General features: G+C 43.9%; 1 protein-coding gene across 3 annotated transcripts in view; it reads left to right on the top strand.

The window, feature by feature from the left end:
* Window positions 1-21,488, top strand: part of LOC114797642 (uncharacterized) — a 27,622-nt gene continuing 6,134 nt past the window's right edge. Inside the window, exons 1-7 of one of the 3 annotated variants that reach the window (XM_028992579.1) lie at window positions 1-251; window positions 1,171-1,285; window positions 15,091-15,314; window positions 17,859-17,916; window positions 17,998-18,085; window positions 18,178-18,279; window positions 18,364-18,749. In XM_028992579.1, coding sequence (XP_028848412.1) covers window positions 15,181-15,314; window positions 17,859-17,916; window positions 17,998-18,085; window positions 18,178-18,279; window positions 18,364-18,749 — 768 coding nt within the window. In that variant the 5' untranslated portion in view covers window positions 1-251; window positions 1,171-1,285; window positions 15,091-15,180. The remainder of the gene's footprint in view (window positions 252-1,170; window positions 1,286-15,090; window positions 15,315-17,858; window positions 17,917-17,997; window positions 18,086-18,177; window positions 18,280-18,363; window positions 18,750-21,488) is intronic. The other 2 variants (XM_028992578.1, XM_028992580.1) reach the window with 2 other exon arrangements.

The following is a 21,488-nucleotide window of genomic DNA, read 5'->3' on the forward strand; positions in this document are numbered from 1 at the left end:
ACCCGAATACGAGCTAATGGCGAGCGCCGCGCTCCGCGGTCGGATCCGTCGCTGTGGCGAGGTGGGGGAGACCTGACGACTCAGTATCCGGAACCAGCCCTGCTCGCGGGGCGCCCCGTGCCCGGAGGAGGGTGAGGATGAGGATGCGAGCGCGCGGCGCCGCCACATCCCGGCCGCGACTCGGCGTCCGTGACTGATCATGCTCCGACCGCGACCACCGACTCGGACGCTGCGCGGATCTCCTGAGCTGCGTGAGTACGACCCCCCCCCACCCCCGAAACCCCGGCACAGGCTGCCGACACCGCTCCCGTGTCGCATGCGCCAGGCGCGTCGGCGCCGGGTTCGATCCGCACGATCTGATGCGCGTCACGGATGCAGCGTCGCGTGGCACGTTCAAGGCGGCGGACACGTGTGCGACAGTCACCATGCATCCGCAGTCCCCCCTTTGTGGTCCGACGCGTGATTAGGCGAGTCGTCGGAGGACGCGGACGCGACGCGTTCGAACGCGCGTTGTTTAATATTCCAGTCACCACTGATGGCCCTTCCTCTCCCCCTTCTCCCCCGAAAAAAGGGGGAATCCTCTGATATCCGCCGATATCTGACCTCGGCCATGTATAACGAATGGTCCATAACACGTAAAAATGCCCCCACATTCCCCGTCTGCCTTGGTGATTGGTGGGACAATGCCCCGGGGAGCGACCAATTGCGCTGCACTGGCCGGAAGGAGTTTACGACAGGGAAGGGGGCCTTTTGCCGCGTCCGTCTGCTCTGGAGCAGCGTCTATCCCTCCACGGCGTAACCTGTTGTTAAATGGCACGTAAAGCGCCATACGTGACAGGGTTGCCAGGTCAGGAATCTCGTCAAAATGTTTTACAACCTCACCGTGACAGACACTGTCGATTCAAAGACCATTAGAGCCACTAGAACCTTAAGCACACGGATATACGAGTGCGTTAGTTATAAGTAGCCGCCTGCTTTTTTTTTACTTCCTACAAAAAATAACCCAAACCCGGCGTGAAAATCGCGGCCCTGGCAACCCCATTAAGGCAAGGTGAACCGGCGCGTGATGGGACGTTTGGTGGCACTTGGCGATGAGGACGTCTGTGGGTGTGCACCTGGAGGTGAAATGTTTTTTAAAAAAATATATAGAATAGAGAACATCTTTTTCAGCGCCACTGCCTTGTGGATTGGGAGCCACGTAGCAGGGGTTTCCTCCCTTCTCACCACGGTCCGCAGTCTACTGTCACTTATCGAGGGACGTCTGGGTACACCTTGGATTCTGCAGGTATTCAGTTTAAACCCTTAAATATTGAAATATTTCAATATTTCTTTAAATCAAGTGGGAGAGACTGTTGTATCCCATTGATTGGATTTACAGATATACAGATCATAAGAAAAAGAGATGATGACGATGTGAAAACCATTGAGTCGGCTCCAGAAATATGAACAGAATATAAATATTTTTGGACACTGTATATGTGACAGCATAATTAAGACTTTATGGTTCATCACACCTTGGTGGGGTATTAGTCAAAACTGAAGGCACAGGACTACCTTAGTCTCCCTAGTCGATGCAGAGTAGGGGCATCCAGTCGTTTGACTGGCAGCGTATGTTAGTCTGAGGGTGCCCAGTAATAAGAGATCTTCACCGTATCTAAATGCAAAAACCTGTCTCATTAGGTTAATACAAAAGGTAGTGGGAAATAAATAAGGCGCCAACAGGAAACATGAATGAACATGTTCATGTAATTACGCCATATGTTACCATGGCATTGCCTTCAGGAGACTTTCACCTTCACATGATGGGCAACGGCCCAAAATGTTTGTTTATCAGAGATTATGTGATTTTGTGCTGCCATGTTCCCCCAGGAGGAGAAATCGGCTTCGCTCCGTGATCTGGAGACGGCCGGAATCTCATTGAGAGCGTATTCTTAGATGCGCTGCTTTTAGCGGGTCCCATAAATCAGTCGTGAGCGTTGTCAACACGTTGTTATTTCCCATGGTGCCTTGTGTCCTTAGCCTCCTAAGCAGTGCTATTGACTTTGTGTGCGATGACAATTAGGGTCGAAAAAGAACGAACAGCATTAAATCACAAGGCACACGTACGCTTAATAAAAACCAAATTTATGTTAATTTTCATTCTATAGCAATAAGGCTAACACTTGCTGGCTGAAATTATGGTAAAAATGTTCAAAATGTCATAAAATTCCTTATTTTCATGTTAAGCTTCCTATTGATATGAATGTTAAAATGTTGCTAAAATCTTATTGAAATAACCAGAATTAATATTTCGGTGGTAAACATACAAGTTTAACAATTGCAGATCACAATAATCGTCTTTGTCGTTGTAATATCATGATATCTTTTTTTATTGTCCTGCCCTGTATCCCGGTAGTTGGTGTAGTTGTACAGACTCATCACTCAGTATGTTCTACTCAGGTTCTCTTCCAGGTTCTGCAGGTGCGCTGGGACACGGCCCTTGCGCCGGCGAGTGGGGTCATTTTAGAATGAATATTAACGGGCCGCCACAGTTGCATTAACCTGCGACTGCTTCCTGTCACGGAGTAAACATGAACCCCTGACCCGTTCACCAGGCCCTGCTGGGCGCCACGAACATCTGCAGAGTGCCGATAAGAGCCAGGCAAACTTCAATTCACTTCTGGCTCAGATAATGGAATTCTGGGTAGTTCTGCAACATGCACACCTGCTGGATGATGTAGTCTTTCCCTCTGAACATCTGATGATTGTGTCCGGATCAGGAACCATCTCTGTTAATGCTGGAGAGTGGTTACAGTGGTACACCACCATCTTGTGTGCTCATTTCCACCGGACCTCTCTTTGAGATATAAGGTCGTTTTTCATCGACCAGGAACGGTGGGTTAATGCTGGATGGAAAGATGAACAATCAGTCAGCATCCTTTTCCCATGAGAGGCCAGCATCTGTCCGCACTAGGACCGTATCTCCTTAAAGAATGACATTGTAGGCATCGGCCATGACATAGGGGAAATGGTGGCATAGCAGGTAAGGACTTGTAACCGAAGGGTTGCAGGTTCAAATCCCCAAATGCCAAGGTGCCAGGTTGAGCAAGGTATCGTTGGTAGGTGGTAGTAGCCTAGTGGGTAAAACACTCGCCTATGAACCAGAAGACCCAGGTTCAAATCCCACTTACTACCATTGTGTCCCTGAGCAAGACACTTAACCTTAAGTTGCTCCAGGGAGACTGTCCCTCTAACTACTGATTGTAAGTCGCTCTGGATAAGGGCGTCTGATAAATGCTGTAAATGTAAATGTTCCCACACACCACATTCTTTACGTTGATTTTTTTTGGACATAGTCAAAAATTTGTAGAACGTATACGGATGTGCAATACCTGTCTCGATTTATAGAGGCGGTGTTGCGAGATTTGCACTCAGCAGTCAAGATGTCCACGTTTGAGGACCTGTTGACTCAGCAAGTCTGCAAATATTTGTTTTGGGGCCTCGAGAGTGACCCCTGGTGGTAAGGAGTACACAGTACAGATTAAAACGAACAGTACGGATCAGCACAAACGTTAACAACGCAACTACACATACGTTGCTCACAGCAAGTATACTTCTGCCTTAAGGGTGATGGGTTAAATGCAGACGACACATTTTGTTGTGTTCATAATGTGTTCGCTCTGTACAGCTATCTGATTGGATTCATACTACAGGATCGAACTAAGTGATCTTTCATCCCCGAATGGGTTTTAAATCAGTGGACAACAGACAAAATCAAGCGCTACAAGTATAAAAATATGAGCAACCATGGTCCTAGAAATGGGTTTGCTGTAAAGGACAGTGTTCTCTGCGCTCTCATTGGCTCTGGCTTGTTGCTGGTTCAGCCAGATGAATAGCACTAGGGAGACCCTGACCAGGGATTCAAAATCTGACAAAAAGGTCTGAACAAGGCCACAGGTTTCTCCTGCAAACATTATATGTTTATTTTTCTTGGACCAGAGTTAAGGTCTCCTGAGGGCAGAAGATCCCACAGTTCCACCAGCAGTCCCGAACCCATGATGATTTTTATCTCCGGTCTTTCTGACAAATTTGTAGTTATTTGTGAAGCTAGCAGCAGGTTTCCAAATGTTGGAGTCATTAACACTCACCTCAGCCAAGACAAATGAGGCATGCAGATCCCTGGATCTTGTTCAAGTGCTTTTTTTTTTTTTTTTTTCTCGTGACCCTTTTGGATGACTACACGTTTTTTCTTGGTGAGAATTTGTCTGGATGCCGGTTCAGGGGAGATTCAGGAGAAATGGTCCTGGTTGTGTTTTGGCGGGACTTCATAGCCATTTTGTGGCATGGAACCAGAGCAGCCTTTTGGATGTTTCGGCATATTTCTCTAATATGCACTTTAGTCTGGTTGAGTTTGCAGGAGAGGGAATCGAAATCCATGCCTTGGTTTTGTTTTTTCATCTCAGGTTTAATCTTGAACGTATGCCTGTTAAAGGTATTTCCTGCAGTTTTACAGAAGTATGAGCCAGTCAGGTGCATCCCACATATTGATAACATATATCATACTTGAAGCAGCAATGAACAATGGAAAAATAAAAATTTCACCATACACAAAATACACAAATTTCCCTAATTATTCATCAGTTTTGTACACAATGTGAACATCTTATAGTCAGGTCCATAAATATTGGGACATCGACACCATTATAGTCTTTTTGGCTCTATACACCACAATGGAAACAAACAGACTATAGCTTTAGTTTGAGGGTATTTACGTCAGGTAAACGGTGTAGAAATTACAACAGCATTATGTTGGTGTATAGACGATTAGGGCTGTCCCAATATTGATGGACCTGACTGTATATACCAGCCTATTACTGGCTGAGAACAGATATTATGCTAAGTGACAAACATCTGCTTCCTACCTGTCTGAACAACGTTGCTTAGCAACAGGAACATTATTTTGTCAAAGTGAAGTTTGAAGTGTGATCAACAGTAAATGTATTGTATGTCATACAGGTTGTACCATTGCTAGCCAACTATGCTTAATCAACTATCATTGGTTAATAAGGACAAAATAAAACATGCCTTTCATTAAATCTGAAAATGTGGGAGGTGGGAAAAAAATCCTTGAATCTAGGCCCCTGTGTTAGGAAACACAATCGTTCTCCAGTGCAGCTCTTAACCCGTCTCTGTCATTATTAGTGAATTCTCAGGAAGACTCCCACTGCCTCGCTATGCCCGGAAAAGGGGGGCAGACCCACTGTTTCTGTCTTGGAGAAATATATTCATAGGTACTGATGTTTTAGTTATTTATTTTCCCTTTTCAGATAAAAGAGCCCGATGTGTTCCCTCCACTCCGCCTGTGATGTTGAGAAAGATGGAAGGATGAAAAGAGGGGTGGGGTGAGGAAGAAGAGTCATGTCTTAGGGGGTTGGGTGTGCATGGGGGTGTGTGCGCCAGTTTTTTAAAATCTAGGACTTTCTCTGTAATTAAAGCATGCCAGTCCCCCATGTCTCAGTCTCTCTCATTTTCTGTAATTGGCAGGGAAGGGGGAGTGGGTGTCTGGCTGTGTGACGTGACCTGCAAGCGAAAGCCGCGGTGCGCTGACGCCATTATAGACATGAGACCGAATGTGCAGATGGGGGGTTATTACTGTAAAATTAGCAGCATTATTTGTTGTGCTCGGCGTTAGGAATTTACATTGGGGGGCAGCTTAGCCTGCAGTTGCTGCCATGTGCCATTAGGGTGCACTGTTTCTAGACAAAATGGCAAGAAATGCGAGCCAACTGAAGCCACCTACCACCCAATCTGGCACTGAACGACGGGAGTTATTCATTTTCAACACAACTTGATATGTGTACAATCAATTAACCACTTCATTGCATAAAGAAATTCAAAAGACAGATGAAATGGAACAATTGTCTTATTCCCAACAGCACCTTAGGTCTCACTGGGAACCCCTAGAACTCTCCCAAGGCTTGCTTGGTGTTTTCCAGCGGAAAATGGCCCTTTGATCGCGGCAATCATGATGGGCCGAGGTTGTCATCTCTGACCCGTGAGACGTCTCCCCAGGTGTGTGAGTGGTTCATCCCCCACGGTGTTGAGGGGTCCGTTCTGGCCGCATAAAAACTTGATTACCATATAAATAAGGGAAGCCGGTGGGTGGGAGGGGCAGACTGAACGTATCGCTTGTTCGCGTTGCAGTCCGCTGCCAAATGTGCAACGTATCGGCGGATTGCAGCGAAAGGAACTAACGAAATGTAATTAGTAGCAGAAGTTTGTTTATAACCGAGAGAAATGCTGTAATAGGCGGAACAGATGCACTTTGGCGTGAACGGAATTAAAGGACTGGAGGTCATGAGGCTGGAAGGGATACCAGCTTTATATTCAATCTGGGCCTTGAATGAAAGGATCTGTTTAATATTCTCTCCCCCCACCAAGTGTTAGGGGGGTGTGTGTGGTTGTGGGAGGCCACGTTGTCCCACTCTGAACAAGACAGCGTAGTGTCTGACTAACAAAAACGGGGTTAGAAGACTGGTGTCAGTCCCCCCCGAGGAACACAATCATCAACAGACCCGTCACTGTTACGGTAACCGTGCCAAACCCAATGGGGATTTTGGTTACTGAGCATACCGAGAGCATTTGAGTTCAAATGTGATGGACGTTCGCATGTTGCCCGAGGTTGGGCTGGTAATGTTCTGCAGCCTGGATTTAGTGCACAGTGCCTCCTTGGCCTTAGTTAATGGAGAAGAGATAAGCTCACTTTCCAGTTAATGACACCATGGTCCGCACGATCAATACAGGGTTGAGGTGGAGAAACCAACGTGCGCACTTCCATTCAGGCTGAATGTGCGTTGTGATCATGGCCTCTTCTGAAGCAGATGCCCATTTTTTCCCTTAGTTTCCCTTACAGGCTTTCTTTTGTTTGGTGGTTAAAAATGACATATTTTATTCTGTTTGTCTCTGTCTTCAGCAAAGTTTTGCATTACTGATCAACAGAAGTGTTTATACATGGTCAACAGTTTGGTCAACTTTATATAATGCGTGCTGTCCTCCCTTTTTAAAATGCAGACTCTCTTCTCCCGGTTTAGACGGCAGTGACCTTTTTAGTGGAGAAAATGAGATGTTTGGTTAGCTCTGTTCATGTCTGGAAAATGACAGTGAGTGAACTTTACAGAATCTTGGCATCTAATCCCTTTTCTATGCCCGTCTCAGCCCGTGGTGTCTTGGGGAGAGAGGCGGCCAGTAGGTGGAGGTTAACAAGTAATTGAAGTTGGTTGGTGCTGGATTTTGGAAACAGGAGATTAATCGGCAGAGTGCCGGAGGGCGAGGCATGTGCACTTTGGCGGGCGAAACCGAGCTGCGTTTTTGCAGAAGCGCTGGAGGTGGCGGGTTGCTCTGGGTCTGCATTCGATTGGCAAGGCTTAGAAAGATGTGCTCAGGGGAACCAGAGATTGCACTGCAGTGCTGAGGCATCAATCTCATTAAGACACCAAGAGGGCTTGTGTGGCAAAAGCCAGAAGATAGAGCAGAAAACGGGAAGGTGAAGAAGGATCTAAAACGCTGCACCGCGATAGATCATTTACATTGTACAATCAAACCAGAGGGCTAGTGACCAAATGTCAGAATGTCATCTCTACATCTCTATGATAATAGAGATCAGTATCAGGTGACAACATGTATGCATTTTAGGGCCAGCCTGTGGCATACACTGTAAAAAAAATCTGTGATTTTAATGGTGAAATACTGTTTAATACCAAAGGTAAAAACCTCTATTGAAGAAAATATTAAATCCTATTAAATCTACAGTGAAATTTTATTTTTAAACTACAGGATTATTTCACAAATGCAGTATTTTACCGTAAAAACATTTTATTAAAACATTTAGATTTCTGTTAATTGCTAAATGGTAAGTCTACATATTATTTACAGAACAAGGCTGTTACACATGCAGTAAAAGAACCTAGAACAATCTACAGTTCAAAAAACTTAAATGATTTACACATATTATAAAATAATTTAATTTGGTAAACATTTTTTTGTTCATAACTGTGTATTACTATTAAAATGATTTTTTTTTGCCAGTAGAAAATATGTTGACGGCATAAAACTTTTCTTTAACAGTAATTTAACATTTTCTTAAATACAATTTTTTCTCTTCTGTATTATACAGAATTTCACATCAAAGACATTTTTCACGGTGCACGACCGTAACCTGACGTAATTTGAATATATGTGACGGTTATACACATATTGACCAGAACTTTTCCATACAGCACACAACAGTGAACATTTTAAAATCCTGAGTGGGGTTAATGAAGGTGAAACACCGTGATGCAGCCCAGGGACAAACCGACCACGGTGACCACGGCAGACTCCTGACTGTACCAACATGCTTTGTGTGCACTATGAGCCCTAGACTAAGAGGGAAAGTAAATGTGCGGGGAAATTAGCGGGTTGGATGTTAATTGTTGAATGTTGCATGTTGAGCTGTGTGTTACATGGGAGTTGTAACATAGTTTAGTGTAGGTGGGCCATCACATGGTGCCAGAGAATATGAGTAGCCGTAGTCTTCATAGTGTGTAAGCCAGAGTGGGTGTGTGGGTCTGCTGAGACAATCTTCCCAACTGGAATGATCGATGTGCACAAAGTCTAACTGGTGCACAAAAGGTCAGGAAAGAGTTTTAGCTGAAATAGCTGCACACTGTTGTGTTAAGTGTACAGAATATAACTGTGAATAGCATGGTTATATATGTATACATAGAAACTGTACAGTAACTGGGAAAGATCAAAGTAATATTCTGTATTTATAACAGTTATTAACTGTCAAACAGTTTGTTCTCTAATCGCCAACACTTTCTCACTTTACAGTCATGGCCAAAGGTTTTGAGAATCACACAATTACTGGTTTTCACAAAGTTTGCTGCTTTCATTTTTATGATGGCAATTTGCATATACTCCAGAATGTTATGAAGAGTGAGCAGATGAATTGACTGGCGAAGTCCCTATTTGCAATGAAAATGAACCACTGCATTTCACAAAAGGACCTGCTGAGATCCTTTCAGTGATCCTCTCATTAACTACTACATTAACTCTGGATAAGGGCGTCTCATAAATGCCATAAATGTAACCACAAGTGAGAGTGTTGAGGAGCACATGGCTGGAGATCATTGGTGATTGAGTTAAAATAGCAGACTGGATGCTTTAAAATGGAGGGTGATGCTTGAAATCATGATTCCTCCTCTGTTAACCATGGTTACCTGCAGGGAAACATGTCCACTCATCATTGCATTGCATAAAAAGGGCTTCACAGGCAAGGATATTGCTGCTACTAAGATCAGTCTAAATCAACCATTTACTGCATCATCAAAAACTTCAACGAGAGACATTCAAGTGTGGTGAAGAAGACTTCAGGTTGTCTAAGAAAGTCCAGCAAGTGCCAGAACCGTCTCCAAAAGCTGTGGAATCAGGGTTCCACAAGTGCAAAGCTTGCTCAGGAATGGCATCAGGCAGGTGTGAGTGCATCTGCATGCACAGTGAGGTGAAGACTTTTGAAGGACGGCCTGGTGTAAAGAAGGACAGCAAAGAAGCCACTTCTCTCCAAGAAAAATATCAAGGACGGACTGATACTCTGCATATAGCATAGGGATTGGACTGCTGAGGACTGGGGTAAAATCCTTTTCTCTAATGAAGCCCCTTTCCAATTGTTTGGACATCTGGAAAAATGATTGTCCGGCTGATGAAAAGGTGAGAAAAAGGTGAAGAAAAGCTACCATCAGTCCTGTCTCGTGCCAACAGTAAGGCATCCTGATACCATTCATGTGTGGGGCTTCTCATCCAAGGGAGTGGACTCACTCACAATTTTAACTAAGAACACAGCCATGAATAAAGGATGGTACCAAAACAGCAACTCCGACAGTAACTTCTCCCAACCATCCAAGAACATTTTGGTCAAGAACAACGACTTTTCCAGCATGATGGAGCACCATGCCATGAGGCCAAAGTGATGGAACAAAGTGGAACAAAACATTGAAATTTTGGGCCCATGGCCAGGAAACTCCCCTGACTTTACTGAGAACTTGTGGTCAATACTCAAGAGGATTTCTGACAAACTCCAAGCACTGATTATGAAGGAAAAGGGTCGCCATCAGTCAGGATTTGGCCGAGGAGTTGATTGACAGCATGCCAGGGCCAATTACAGAGGTTTTGAAAAAAGGGCCAACACTGCAAATATTGACTCTTTGCATAAACTTGATGTAGTTTTCAATAAAAAGCCTTTGAAACTTATTAAATGCTGATAATTATACTTCAATACACCACAGCAAAAAGTGACAAAAAGATCTAAAATCACTGAAGCAGCAAAATGTGTGAAAACCAGTATTTGTGTCATTCTCAAAACTTTTGGCCACGACTGTACATTTTACAGTTGTGAGTATGAACCGGAAGTCCCAGGTTCAAACCACACTTACTACCATTGTGTCCCTCAGCAAGATATTGAGGTGCTCCGGGGGACTGTTCCTGTAACTACTGATAGTAAGTCACTCTGGACTTATTATTACTTATTGTAAGTCATTCTGGCCCCACCCCTTCCTTTTTTTTACCGTAAATTTAACAGACTTTAAATATGTAAAGCAATTTACATTCCCGCCCATCGATTTTTACGGTGAAATTCTGACACAAATTCTGACTGCTGCCAGTTTTATATCATAAATGTAAGAGATTTTAAGCAATTTACATGTACGTTAAGCAATTACATTCCTGACTGTCGAGCTTATGGTGCAATTCTGCTGTCAGGGGCACCAATGTTTGTTTAAAAATGTGTCTTAGATTGTAAAGAAAGGAGGACAAAAACTTGTTTTTTATTGTTACAGCCTCCTTGCATTTCATTCATTCCAAGTTTTCATTCCAATATAATTTTGTAGACCACCCTAGAATGATGAGATTGCACCGTCAGTCACCAGATCTTAACCTGGCCAATTTTTGGAGCCAAGCATCTCCACCACCATCGTCCCAACCCCAAATGAGGGAATATCTTTTGTACCATGTTCATCCCTCAGAGACTCGAGAATCGGTGCTATGTTCAGCAAATGAAGTTCAACCGAACTGATTTAATAAACAGAACAGAAATCAATTTCTGCACTTAATTAAGTAGTTAATATCTCATCATGTAGGCAGACCCACATGACCATGATGTTGCCTGGACTCTCTGCAGAGACTTCATCTGCAGAGTTCCTCAATATTCAGTCCACACAGGTTCTGCATTCATCAGGTTCTGCCGCCTCGTCCGTGGAATGTGAGACAAATGATGATCAGAACGAAGTGGCGAGCATTTCAAGTAGCATTATCTTCTGTGAGTTTTCCAGACCTGCCTAACCAGGTTCAGGTCCTTTGAGGCTAGAGTCTGTTCCAGCAGGGCAGATACCAGAGCAATAACAAATCCACATAAGAGAATATACAAGAAAAATGTACGTATGTATTTTAAACAAAAGCAAATATCAGTTCATGTGCACATATACATTTTGCTGAAAACAAGTGCACGAATGGCATTTTTAAAAAACCCGGTTTCATGAACAGTTTAGCCTGTGCACTGGTTCATAAAGCTGTGATTTGATTTTTGGGTCTCTGCAACTGGAGCCAATGATTTATTAATAAAACAGTATTAATATTGTATTAATATAATGTCAAGAAATGTTTGGTCTCTGTGCGGTGCTGACGGCTCTCTCTAGACATGAGTGCCGCTCAAGATGCAGTTGCCCCCATTTCAATATTTTTTATTTTTAATCACTCCTTCCCCTCCAGTTTTTTTCTTTTCCTTCGAGTGATGACTTCATATTTGTCCTCCTCTAATTTTTTAGATTAGAACATTAGACATACCAATCTCCATTCATAAAATGGACCAGTCCGTTGTAGATTCGGTTTGAAAGAAAGGAAGTTACTCGTGGAGTAAACAAAAAAAAAAAAAAGGCTTTGAATTATTTATTTTAGCTGATGGTGGGTTGTAGTGTGTCAGGCAAGGGGGAAGAGATCTGAGAAACGGTGGCCGTTGTGGGATTTTTCACCAGTGTGCCTGTGTGAAGAGGCTTAAAGGGGTCAGTGAAAAAGCCCAAATGAGGTTGATCCAACTGGTGCTACGGTAAGAAAACTAAAAGGGTCACAGCAGAACTCACACCTTGCAGCTGCACAGAGACCAGCTTAGTGGCCAGAATAAAAACTATGCCACGTTGGATGACTGGGAGAAATGACAGCCGGTCTGATGCTGTGAAATTTTTTGATGTTTTATTTGCGTCTTGCTACCGGTGGTGTCTCCATTTGGAAATGGCTTCTTCCAGCAGGATAGTGCAGTGTGCGGCGAGTGTATCATTTTTCTGGAAGATGGCAGGGAATTCACTTGATTCGGTTAAGACCTTGGTTAAATTGAGCAGCGGAATGACATGGAAAAATTCGGTAGCAGCTCTCCAGCAACCAGCCTGCTACAGCTTGGATGTCCCTATTATTGATGGGTTTCCGTCAGCTTGGTCTATGCCCCAGATCTTCATTGCAAATTTTTGAACAATTAACCGCATATAAATGCTTGAGACTGGTCATGTCTGCCTTGCATGAAGGACAACATAGATTCTTAACCTGACAAATATGTCTTCTTATTGGTATATCATCAGTAATATTAGTACTTTAGTAAATATATTTTTTCCGTTGAATATCCAGGTTCTGGATATTCTGTGTGACTATAAAATTGTGAAATGCTTATTTTAATTTAAAAAATTTGTATGCTGTTTACCCAGGTGTCCTCGTTGCTTATGATGACTTTATGAAGCTCAGATCACATGTTGGATTTTGTTGACCAGCTGAAATTGGCTTTTTTTTTTACAGTTGTGCACACAGTCCCTCACTTTGTTTTTTTTCTGTACCCAGCAACCCATTCTGGCACTCTGGACATATCAGATGCCATCTGGGCTGAAAATAATGCTAGACTCACAATAGAGGACGCTTTAATGGCGATTCCAGCATACACCCGTAAGCCTTCATGAATAGAATATGTGTCGTGCTTGTTACGCCCATTGTCTGGCTTGCTATCACAATTTCTCGATGCACAGAAAGGGCTTCTGATTGAGTGTAGACTATGTAGCCCAGTACGGATTTCTGAAAGTACCATTTATCTGGAGAAAATTTTGAAAAAAAAAAAAAAGGACTGCGGACCCGAATCTGTAGGGCACAAACGTGGTGCGTCATTAATATTGCACTGGGGAGAAATTGCTGTACTCCTTTTCGTCGTAGCTGAGGCTAAACACAGATGGGGATCGTTTGATATTGCAAACTCTTGTCTGGCTTGAAAAGACAGAACTAGGATGCTGCTTGCCTGCTCGCATTTGTTATTCAGGACTGATTTTTATCTGCTGTTACAGCAGAGTGATAAAGTGAATATAGAAGTGCAATATGGAATATGCAATATGGAGTCGAGGTATAGGAAGGCAGATTGTGTAGCGGGAGACCGGGTGTGTTTTAATGAAACATAGTGGAAACAGGGAATATAGATATCCAGCATCATTGTTCATGTGTATTGGTGCATATAGCCTCTGGGTATATGTTTACAAAGGGTTTATATTTACACAGTGTCCGGTGGTCAGCATCTCAAGGATAAATGTTTAAGACAGAAACCAACCACTGGTGTTGCCAGATTGAGAATTTTTGATCATTTGGGGAAAAAAAGCTGCCTGCCAGGGATAAATTTCACAGGAATTGTTGAATTTCACTTAAATATGTCAAGTAGTCCAAGCAGTTAAAAACAAATTTGGTTACCTATTGACATGAGGGCTGTTTAAACCTTCCACGATGAGAATATAGCTGCAAAAAGTAACTATTGCCTCACCAAATCATTAAAGATGACATTTTTAGGGGTGACTTCATATGCACTGAAATTTCATCACAATGTCCATCAGTATCATGTTTTATTACATTAACATTGTTAACAGTGCAATAACTTACAGTATGCACAGTTTTTGTGCATTTGTGATGAATTCATTGATCCCTCATCCAGCTGTTCCTGTGCAACGTCATGAGGCGAAGCGGCTGGTAGTGTGATGTTGCGACTGTCAACAGATATTTAAATAACATTTAAAACTATCATTATATTGTCAATCTTTGGATTGCTCTCAGCCAATCAAAATGCCAGGTCATGACTAATTTTTAGACATAGAATCCGATTACATGATGTCTTCCACATTTCTTTTAGAATAGCACAGAAAGAAGAGAAAGTAAAAACAACAGTGGACATTATCATTCATTGCTTTTTCCACCTTTTCGCATTTGCTGTGACTCACAGCTTCTTTTCAGACCGGAGCGAAGATGGCGCCAGCAAATGATTACCCGCCTAGATTAATTACAGTCACAAATAACCTGGTGACACTTCCCCCTGCTATTCAGCTTATGGATTTTAATGTACATGTTTTTTAAATAATAACTGTTGCGACGTCAGAGATGGTGTCATGCATGGTGTAAACCCTGTGTAAGGCTCCTTTCAGGTCCTGGTTTTACTACAGTGGGTAGCTGTTGTTCAGTGACATCACGGTGAAAGTCTGTTCTATAGGAGTAGGGGGTCGGGGGCAGAATGTGGCACAGAGGGGCCAATCCCTGCCAGTGTCGGCCACCGCCACAACCACCCTGCATCAAGGCAGACGCTGCATTAAACGGAATTAAACATCACAGCAATACAACAGGAGGAAGTCTATAAGATAAAAATCATTAGGACTCAGCATCCTATCTCCCCCCTGCTGGCCATAAAGCACTTCTTCTCGGGCTCCATCCAGTAATAACTATAATGTGAGAGCAGCGCTGATGGAATACAGCGGGCCAGACCAATGCATGCGCATCATCAAACATTCCCACTTCCGAAAGAAGAGCAGAGCTAGGAGCCGAGAAACTGGGAGAGTGAAATAAATATCGCGATCCCCTTATTCCTCTCACATTCACCTGTTTATTCCCTGTTCATAGCTGGCAGCAAACAGAGATGGATGAGAGTCAATTTTTCATCGGAGCTGCTGCTTTGGATAGAAAAAATAAAAATGTTATACACTATTGACCAGAATATGACGTGAAGCCCGGTTGCTCTCTCCCCAGGTCTTGTGGAGTGTGCGCGTGAGTGAATGAACGAGTGTGTGTGACAGCGGGAGGGAGAGTGAAAGTGCGCGTGTGTGTCAGCCCTCCCACATGGCCTCGATGCAGGACGGGGTGAACTTCACTGCTCCTCCCTACAGCAAGGTCCTGCTGCTGGGGGCCATTGCGGCCGCCTCGGCCTTCGTCGTCACCATCCTCATCGTCGTACTCTGCGTGGGCTGTCAGAGGTGAGACGCTAATCCCATGCACCTACAAGCCTTGCCTACCATGACCTCTCCCTGACCCCTGCACCCGGATGAAATTCCCCCTTCCACACGTCTTAAACGTCTCCGCTTGTCTCTTACCAACTTTTCACTTGTCATTCTGTTCTGTGTGCATAAGGGCTGGACCATATGTCACTCAAAAAGACTGACATGTGTGCCACATTTGTGTGACTGGGGCGAAAATTTGACTACAACCCCAGCATTTGAAGAACTGTGCAACAGGGCTGTACATTATTGGTGCTTAAGTGCATTACCCATGTCCGCCATTGTCTCACATCTTACACATAGAGAAGAAATTCTTGGTCTTGTTCAATTTTGCATACGATCCATTTTCCTCATGATTGGGAACGGTGATCTGGCTCTAACATCACACCCCGTCTGAACTGTCCCAATTTTTTTGCAATACACCGTTATACAACGCGTTTTAATTTGGACAGTGCGGTGTGTACGTCAGATTTACCAGAGACAATTTAACAATTTGTGGAAGTACCTGTAATGATTCTGACAGGGAAAGGGAGCAATTTTAATCTGTTTTAAGGGGCTAATTTATCGCTTCACTTTCACTTTTTTATCTTTATTCAAATTAGCAGTGCGAATGCGGCTGAGAAAGTGGATGGCAAGTTCCTATGTCTTCAACTTTATGTTGAGACCAGTTTCATTTTATGATGACCAGGAAATGCACCTAACATCATTCTCTCGTTTTTGTGTAGTACCCAGAATTCCATGTGTCTTTCGAATTGGAATTTAGATCTGGGAACAACATCACACATGGAACCCGGAACCTGGGTTAAAGGCGAAGCTGCAGATTGTTATTGTCGTTCCAGTTTGAATGTTATCCGGCATTCCAGTTGCAGAGGCCGTGAATTCAAACTTCTGAGAACCAAAATTTCATGAAGAGTTGAGGTCATGTGCAGGACTGGTGACAGTTTTAGCACTGTTAAAACGAAGGCCTTCATCGCGATGCTAACCATTTTTAAACTGTACTGAAGCTACGTGTTTATGCCGACGTGAGATTCTGTTTCCGGAACGTATTGCACTAACGCTGTTCTCTCAGCAGCGGTTTAATGAAGGATTTTTTGGTCCGGTAACAGTAAGTACCCCCGCAACATGTACTGCAGCGCTGCTCTCCGCAGGGCCGTCACCAGCGGCCATGTTGTCAAACCTCCACGGAGAAGCGACCGAAAGGGAGGGGTGCGTGCGAGATCGCAAACGTGATTTGCAGGAACAGCTGGCGTGTCATCGCCAGAGCTTGAAAATGCAATTAAGCTGTTCAAATTGTTCAATTCGCTTATCGTTCATTTTGAATTATGGGGAATTAATCATACCAACGAACAGCCTGCTGCTGTTACAGAGGTCACAGCACGGCGACGGTTGCTTAAAGGAAGAGCTACACGTCTCTCTCCCATCCCATTCCCCCCTTATCCTTCCTACATTTGTTCCCCCCTTTTTTCCGTCTCTCCCACTCACTCTGCCGCTAATTGAATGAGGCCCAGACACACAGCATGATTAATAATGTTTGACTGTAAATTTGCTGAATGGTCAGAGGAATGTTGCGGAGGATGTTTTTTTTTTTTTAGCACAAGAATGAAATTTTGTTGGGAGTGAAAAGTTCAGGACAATAGACAGAAATAGGTCCATCTATGTGGCTTCGGCCACATTGCAACTCCTGTCACAGGGTCATCCAGCTCTGAGTGTGCATAAAAACACAGTGGACCCGCTCAGTGTTGGAAGTTTGTAGCAAACACAAGATCATTTTAAGGTCTTGAGCAGGTATGGCTTATCATGCTTCACCAGAGAATTAAGTTATTATGGCATCCAATCAGAATGTTCAGAAAGCCTCACTGGGAAGGAATAAACAGGCCGACAATTTCCAGAAGTCACAGTGCTGCAACAAGCAAGAATGAAAAATAAATAAAAAATATACTAATGTTTTAGCTTGAGATCTCTCTGAAACTATAAGAGCTACTTTATAAGAACTCCCTAATAATAAAGGCACCATGATTATCTGTGTTGAGATGTGGTCAGCTGGAGAAAGTTTTTGATATTACATATTTCAGAATATATGATTTCAAACCCACCGGTTATTTATTTATTTATTTATTTATTTAATTTCAACCATTTTTTTCTCTTATGGGTTTTGGGAATTGACACAACGTCAAAACTGTCATGGAGGACCATACCAGAATCTGGGCTTGAATGCTTAAGTCATGTGATTATTAACAAATGAGCAACAGTATTCAAAGCTCACTGTACCTGGTCATTCAATTAAGGATAAATATTATTTTAGAATATTTGTCTCTGGAAGTGTTATTTTAAATACTATTGTTACAAAGTCAAATTCTGTTCCAGCAGTAGGTCCATAAAACACACACACACACACACACACACACACACACACACACACACATATATATATATATATATATATGACTTTGTAATTCATTTTCAATTAGTGAATTTCATAAAAAAGGGTTTGGAACACAATGTGACTGTTGTTAAATCTTACAGGAAGGGGAAGACTCACAATGGCTCCAGTGAGGGTGGAAAGCACAGGTTGATGGATATGGTGAGTATCTGATATCCATTCATAGAGTAAAAATAAATGCATACACCTTCTCTTAATGCGTCTTTCCCTGTACTTTACCAGAGCATACTGCGGCAGTCCAAGTTGCGGTCCATTAGCAAGTCTGACACAAAGCTGCATGAGATGAACAAACTGAATTGCAATGGCAAGAGTATGTATACCTGTTTATACCTGGACTTCCTAAATTATTGCAGGATTTCGCTTAGTAACAGATAATCTTTGTGGTGAAAATGGCTTCCTCAGAGGCTTCCAAGAAGAACCGTCCAGCGAGCATGGACCTGCTGTTGCTCCCGAGCCGTCGCTCCAACTCGGATCGGCAGCTGCCCCAGATTCCCTCCAGCACGGGTGAGGATGGAGAGCACACATACTCTGAGGTGGGCCGCCGATCGTCCCCGACCCGTTGCCCTGACGACGCCCTCTATGCCATAGTAGGGGGCAGGGCCGGTGAGACGGACACGCCAGCTCCTCCCGCAGTCCCGGCCAACACGCCGGCGCCTCCAGATCCTGATGGGGATGGCCTGGACGGCAGGATCCCAGAGCCGGAACCAGTTCCCCAGGTGGTAGGTCCGCCTGGGCCTCCAGAGACGGCCGAGTACGCCTGCATCCGGAAGGTGCGGAAGGTGGACAAGGCGGCCCAGAAGAGGGACAATGGCACGGAGACGGAGGAGGGGCTTGGCCAGCAGCAGCAGCGGCACAGTAGCGGAGACCTGCGGCACGGGCCACCCTCGCACCCTGCCCCGCCTCCACCACACCCACACAGCCAGAAGATCCCTCGCAAGAACTTGGAGGCCTTCAACCTGCCTTCCTTCCCAAAGGTAAGCTGCTTGTGCCCAGACGTTGGTCCCTTTTGGTTTCGCTGGTGATTGATGAGTTCATTGATTACATTTCATCATATTTTGTTTTATTAACTTACCAATGTGCATAAAAAAATTACAGTGCATAAAATTGTGTAATAAATGCAGTCCGGATTCTTGAAGTGAGGAAATAAGCTTCATAGAAGGATACATTTTACATTCACACCAGAGCCACGAGAGATGACGCAACCTGTAGAAACTCACACAATACAACTCCACAAAGCGTAGAATACACTCTCAGATGTCACTCAGACGTTATCGGCAGTGCCCCATGCAACGGGTGGTCGCCACTAGCAACGTGTGAAATGTGGTGTGGCAGATGAAAAGAGATCCAAACACACATATACTGCCTCTCACCGGCTTTCCTGTCTGGGACCTCTGCAATGGAAGTCTGTTACATTCCATATAATTCCATCATTGGATTGCATTTGAATTCCCATGTGTATGCCAGAGACTAGGAATTTCTTGCATTTAGCCACAAATATCACTGCTAAAGACAGTGCGGTTTTATTGTCATTTTAACAAGTAATTTCATACTTAATGAAGTATGCAAAATACAAGGAAAAGTTGCAGAAGAGATAAAAGGTTTTAACTGCAATATGCAAAGCAATAAAAAAGTCTTTTAAAAACAGGTGTGTAACATAACAACACTCACATCTTAATTTTGATTTAGCCTCTCTTCTGATAAGACCCTCAGAAAACCTTTTTCTTGTAAAACAATGCACAAGAATGTTATCAAATAAGAATATATTCAGTTTTCTGACTGTTTTGAAGTTGAAGTTGAGCTTTATTGTCATTTCAGCTATTGCATAGTGAAACGAAATAACATTTGAACGATTAGACAAAGTTACACACTCACGTGAAGTGCACGTGTGTGACACAGACAAACTGGGCTACATAAAGTGCAAAATGAAACTGTTGCAGAGTCTGACAGTGATGCTGCCCGAATGCTTTGGTTCTTTTTTCCAGATAGTAGGAGGGTGAAGAGAACATGTTAAGGGTGTGTAGAGTTCCACACAATGCTGGTGGCTTTCCTGATGCAGCGTGTGATATGGTGCAGTTCCCAAACAAGACAGTGATGCAGCTGGTTAGAATGCTCTCAATGGTCCCTCTGTAGAAGGTGGTGACGATGGGTTGTAAGAGATGGGCTTTCCTCAGCCTCCCCAGGAAGTAGAGACGATTCGGTGCTTTCTTGGCGGTTGATGACATAGTTGGAGCTGTGTATCGCTGCACAGTCGTGGGTCAGGAGGGTGAACAGCATTGGACTGAGCACACAGCCCTGAGGAGCTCCAGTGCTTAGTGTGGTGGTGCTGGAGATGCTGTTCCTGATTCGGACAGACTGAGGTCTCTCAGGAAGATCCAGTTGCAGAGGGAGGTGTTCAGGCTCTCTCGACTGGGTATGTGGCCATGTGCTGAGGAATGATGTACTGAAGTGCTGAACTGAAGTCTATGAGTATTTGTGTGTATGTCTCCTTATTGTCCAGGTGAGTGAGGGTCAGATGCAGGGTGGTGGTGTCCATCGAGCGGTTCGGACAATATGCGAATTACATATGTTCATATGTTTCATGATCAGCCTCTCGAAGCGCTTCATCATGATGGGTGTAAGTGCAATGGGACGGTAGTCTTTGAGACTAATAAAAATCCTCGCGTAAAATAAAAAGGTCTGCATCTCACAGTCACAAACTCCACCAGCAATGAACACTAGCTAGACACTACCACAGAGTTCTGGCACCATTCCGTGTTGATGTAAACACACAAGTTGCCACCCCACAGCACCTCATTCCAGTCGGCACGAAACGTGGAAAGATCGTCCAGCAGAATGGCGGCATCCAGAATTCTGTCACTGAGACACGTCTCAGTAAAACCAAAGACGCAGCAGTCTCTATATTCCCGCTGGGTAGTCCGCTGAAGTTTGATGTACAGCATGTTTACATTTACAGCACTTATCCAGAGTGACTTACAATCAGTATTTACAGGGACAGTCCCCCCCTGGAGCAACTTAGGGTTATGTGTCTTGCTCAGGGACACAGTGGGATTTGAACCTGGGTCTTCTGGTTCATAGGCGAGTGTGTTACCCACTAGGCTACTAACACCCTACTACCACAGTACAGGCCAAAAGTTTGGACACAGTGGATTCTCACTGAAGGCATCAAAACTATGAATGAACACATGTGGGGTTATGTACTTAACAAAAAATGTGAAATAACTGAAAACATGTTTTATATTCTAGTTTCTTTGCTCTGATTACTGCTTTGCACACTCTTGGCATTCTCTCGATGAGCTTTAAGAGGTCGTCACCTGAAATGGTTCTCCAACAGTCTTGAAGAAGTTCCCAGAGGTGTTTAGCACTCGTTGGCCCCTTTGCCTTCACTCTGCGGTCCAGCTCACCCCAAACCATCTCGACTGGGTTCAGGTCCGGTGACTGGAGACCAGGTCACCTTTTATTGTTAAGTACATAACTCCACATGTGTTCATTCATAGTTTTGATGCCTTCAGTGAGAATCTACCAACGTAAATGGTCATGAAAATAAAGAAAACACATTGATTGAGAAGGTGTGTCCAAACATTTGGCCTGTAATGTTGTCCAGTTTATTGTCCAGGGAACGGACGTTGGCTAATAGGACGGACGGGAGAGCCGGTCGGCTAGGATTAGCATTTAGCCTAGCTCATATCCCCGAATGTTTCCGACGCTGTGTCTTT

The sequence above is a fragment of the Denticeps clupeoides genome, chromosome 10, assembly GCF_900700375.1.
Source record: "Denticeps clupeoides chromosome 10, fDenClu1.1, whole genome shotgun sequence".
Lineage (NCBI taxonomy): Eukaryota > Metazoa > Chordata > Actinopteri > Clupeiformes > Denticipitidae > Denticeps > Denticeps clupeoides.